This window comes from Sinocyclocheilus anshuiensis, unplaced genomic scaffold (assembly GCF_001515605.1).
Source record: "Sinocyclocheilus anshuiensis isolate Anshui unplaced genomic scaffold, SAMN03320099.WGS_v1.1 scaffold603, whole genome shotgun sequence".
NCBI classification, from domain to species: Eukaryota; Metazoa; Chordata; class Actinopteri; order Cypriniformes; family Cyprinidae; genus Sinocyclocheilus; species Sinocyclocheilus anshuiensis.
Genome location: NW_015551055.1, coordinates 418,595 through 423,451, shown reverse-complemented (window position 1 = coordinate 423,451; position 4,857 = coordinate 418,595). Strand labels below are relative to the sequence as shown.

The following is a 4,857-nucleotide window of genomic DNA, read 5'->3' as shown; positions in this document are numbered from 1 at the left end:
CAAGGCTCCTCCCTGGTCATCTCCTCCACCTGCACCTCCCTGGATTTTGTTTGTCGTCCTCCTCCCAGTTGTCTGTCCTCCTCCCGAACCTCCTCCATCTCTCTGCCAGCGTGCCTTCCACAATGTCATTCACTTTGAACTTTGTTTTCCTCTTGCACCATTCCCCTTCATTGAATTAATTGTCATTTTGTTCAGGTGTGTGGAGTTAATTGTCCTTGTTTGGTCTGTGTGTTTAAGTTCCTGTGTTCAGTTCTAGTTTGTCTGGTCTCATCAGCGTCTGCATTTATGCTACCCTTTGTTAACCCTTGTTGGATTACCAGTGTGTTGGATTAAAGACTTGCTAAATCTTATTCTTCGTCTTTGTGTGTTCGTGAACTGCACAGTAACTGTGTGATGTTTTCAGAAGTCACAATCATATTTTGAGTGAATTTGTTTGGTATGGTATGTGCTGTGTGAGTGGAACTGCAGTCGACAGCTAGTTATTTATCAAGATTGTTGATATTCAGAAGTTATTTTATGAATCCTCTCATGTTAGGGTTGAAAATAGCAATGTTGTGTGCTTGTAAAGTGATGTTGGTGAGAAGGGAAAAAAATTATTTTGACCATCTGAGAGGATGAAATGATAGAAATTATATAACATGTATTTATAATTTAAATAAAATATAATCAGTGTCACACAGGGACTTCTAGGATATCATTTTACTGTTTTCCTTGTAATTACGTTAATCAATCACAGTAACCATACATTTACAGTAAAGTTACACATAATGTGATGATAAAACATATTTTAAGGTAATTTACAGTTAACCAATTACCAGTTTTTACTGTAGCATTTTTTTTAATTACGAACATTTTTATAGTGAGTGAATGTCCAGTAGACTCACTGTTGGACATGTGTGGTCTTGTCCTGGACTATGGTTTGAGAAAGCATCCCTTGACATAAATGAGCTCCTTCACATTCCTCAAATGCTTTAGAACCACTATATGACAAGGACAATGTGGTTCCTAGGGAGATATTTAAGAGATAGAAAATCCATAAAGAGAAATCATTTGTAATACAACTGAATGTCATATTTCAACGTTGTTATGGTGGAGATATTATCAGTGCCATCTGTAAAAATCAACACTGCATGCCCTTGCAGATATATCCATTTGTGCTCCTTTCTCTGGAAATATGTGTGAGTGTGTGCGCATTTATGTTTGTGTCACGGTATGAAGATAAAAGAAAGTCCATTCTGTTTGCCCCAGCCAAGGTACTTAAATTACCACCTGCAGGTCAAAAAACATCATCCTCTACAATTTATGGCATCATTGTAACATAACAAAGATGCCTTTGGAGATCAGAGATGTCCTCTGGGCTTCTACTGCCATTTACAAACTGTAGTGTTGGAACTGTGGCAACATGGCATAGCAACGACAGAAGCCTGTGGGCTACAAATAGCCTTTATGTCCAATTTAAAGCATAAAATACAATTAATTTATTGCATGGCAGTGAGAGCGGCAAATACTCTAATCCTGTATATTGAATTCATCATTTTAGACAGACTCTTAAAGCAGTGCTTGAGCTTCCATTTCATTTAGTGTGATGTTTGTTATGGCTGGTAGATTAAATGATCTTTTCTTCCAGGATCATTCTGAATTGCCCATTGGGGCGGCTGCCACCATGGCACATGAGATCGGTCATAACATTGGCATGAGCCACGACCATGAGGGCTGTTGCATGGAGGCCACAGCGGAGCAGGGTGGATGTGTCATGGCGGCAGCTACAGGGTAAAGGCTTCTACATTTGCATTACATTGAAGCTTTTAGCTTCCTTTTATAAATAACCAACAATGCAGAACATAAATCACGGTAATTGCAAAAGCATGCTAATTACGCAAAGAACCCTGGGCACTTTCAAATAATTTTTACTTCTAATTCTGTCATTACTAAACTAATGCTTAGACTGGATGCTACTGTACAAGTACATACTTAGTTGCTAATGATAAGTCCCTAAGGATGAGTCAAGCATGATTAATCTCACTTCAGATTGCACACCTGCAGACCATTCACTGACCATCTGATTTACACTACCATTCAGATGTTTTGGGTCAGTAAGATTGATTTATTTTTCTTGAATGAAATTAATACTTGTATTCAGCATGTTTCAAAATATTTCTATTTCAATTAAATGCTGTTCTTTTGACCTCAAGTAATCCTTAAAAAAATGCATCAAGATATTCACAAAAATATTAAGCAACACAGCTGTTTTTAACATAGATAATAATAATACATGTTTCTTGAGAACCAAATCAGCATATTAAAATGATTTCTGAAGGATAGTGTGACACTGAAGACTGCAGTAATGGCTGCTGATTCAGTACAGAACTGTATATTGCACACAAAACTGCCTAAAGGTGGCTGAAATCACCAGCTGCAATCTGGCTTCTAGAAAATCTGCTAAGAAAAAGTTGTTTGTGTGATGCCTGAGAAAGTAGCAAGTAAACAAGATACCATGAACATCTTGTAAATCAAGTTTGATATGGCGCCATTCCATATCAAATGATATGGCGCCAGTTTTCCAGGTAACTGGGTAAGAACTAATACATAAACCAGACAAGAGCCATAAAGAACTTTTTCTGGATAAAAAACAGCTGCTAGCATGAGATTAAAAGTGGCTGACATAAGCACATCATTTATGGCAAGGATAGTGATTTTTTTAGTAGAGTGAATTGGTTTGAAACTTGATTGAGATGAAGTGGGTTAAGTGACCCCTTGGTTTTGGTGCCCCTGCAGTAGAGGAAAGGTAAGACAGAAAATCAGAGGAGATGACTTGGCATAAAGAGGAGGAAGGTGTTTTTTACTTGTCCAAGGTATAAAAAGGTGAAAAACAGTTTTGGACACTTCACTATTCCTCTTTTCATTTTATATCAAGACCATGTTTTAATTATAATTGTGTTACTGGATTCATTATAAACCGATGTTCAAGTGCATCTGCCTCAGTGTCTACGGCTGACTGTAGATGTTTAACAAATTGGAAGTTTTTGTACTTATTTCTATTAGTGCACCTTTTGTTTTCAGTCATTTTCATGCATAAAAATGACATATATCCCTTTCTAAAATGGTCTACAGGCACCCCTTTCCAAAAGTTTTCAGCCGCTGTAGCAAAAAAGACTTGGACAACTACTTCCAGAAGGGAGGAGGAATGTGCCTGTTCAACATGCCCAACATGAAGGATCTGGTCGGTGGCAAGAGGTGTGGAAACGGCTTTGTAGAGGAAGGGGAGGAGTGTGACTGTGGAGAACCAGAGGTGATTTATGCCTAAATGAATTATTGAATGGAATTACTTATTGATTTAGAGAATACTGAATCAGACCAATCATGAATTAGTCATTTTTCCAAGAACAGTAGTGGCTATGAAATATATATGCAATAAGTCCAAATTTGATAGTTAATATGGATTACCATTGATTACCATTTTTATGCGAGTATTATTTATTCAAGGAATACCTGATATATTTATGCAATGTATTTTTTATAATTTTTTACTGTGAAGAGCTTTTTCTAACCAGCAAAAAGATTTGTTTTTACCACATGGAATGTCCAAATATAAATGTTAGAACATAAATAGTTGAACTACAGCAGAAAAATGGTGCCGTAACAAAGAGTGACAGATGAAAGCGTATGCATTTTATGTTTGCTTGCATGCCTGTATGTGTGTAGAGAGAAAGAAAGGGGAGCGTCCCACCTTGCTGCAAAGCCGTGTTTGACAGGCTGTCAGTGTGCATATAATGGCTGGGTGATTTGCCATCTGGTGCAGGAAGAATGAGGTAGCGTCTGTAACTCCTAGTCAATACATAAACACCTGGACTAATCTTCTGGATTTTACCTGCTGTCAATACCATATTCAATGAAACAACACCTCAGCAATCACCTGACAGAAAAAGCTAGGTTGCAGCAGCACCGAACTGGGAGCTGTTATCATACACTTTTGTTCTAACCTTTTAATCCAAACCATCATCTGCCAGCACTCTCCACTTCCATGAATACACAAAAATTGATTTGACAGTCACAGCTCAAGCCTGTCATGTACGCATGTCTTTTTTCATTATAGTCACTGAATAACACCATTTATTTATTTCTAGTGTGATAATCATAGCTATCAGTTGCACTTGATGCTCTGAAACCATATCAAGCAGAATAGAGGTTGCTGTGTGTTTATGTGAGACAGAGAGAGACTGTGTGTGTGTGTGTGTGTGTGTGTGTGTGTGTGACAGAGCGTATATGTGTGTTGTGACTGTTTCTTCCTCATTAAACACCCTAAAAACACCACACACACACTTCCTCCCCTTCCCCTATTCATTTTCAGCTGTACGGTATAATTATTGGCCGTCAGATGCCTCCACGCTGTATATATCAGTGTCATACATGTCAAACATTTTTATATGCATCTAACGTCCAATTGTGCAATTTCTCCTCTCAATTTATTTTCCACACTTTAATCATAGCATGCAAGCAGACACTGTGTGTGTGTGTGTGTGTGTGTGTGTGTGTGTGTCAGACTGACAAGTGTTTTTACAGGACAAGTGCTCTCAGGCGTCGCTGACACTGCTGTGTGTCTAACAAACAGAGAAGTGATGAGACTTTCAGAGATTCTGAGATTAGATGAGAAGAGAAATTCCTCCGGGATGAAGGTCATTCTTTCTCCGACTGTTTATGGAAGATGCCCAGAGACTGGAATGATCTGCTTGATTTAATTGGATATGGTAAAGCAGAAGCAGGCATCTACCATTCATTTTTTACTATATATATATAAATATATATATATATATATATATTCCCCCGGTCTATATGTCTCTCTGCATCAGCTAGGCTACA

General features: G+C 38.0%; 1 protein-coding gene across 1 annotated transcript in view; it reads left to right on the top strand.

Moving 5' to 3' along the window:
• The window catches only part of LOC107661973 (disintegrin and metalloproteinase domain-containing protein 33-like), a 101,539-nt gene that overhangs the window by 77,969 nt on the left and 18,713 nt on the right, over nt 1-4,857 (top strand). Inside the window, exons 11-12 of the mRNA XM_016451799.1 lie at nt 1,628-1,770; nt 3,112-3,289. Coding sequence (XP_016307285.1) covers nt 1,628-1,770; nt 3,112-3,289 — 321 coding nt within the window. The remainder of the gene's footprint in view (nt 1-1,627; nt 1,771-3,111; nt 3,290-4,857) is intronic.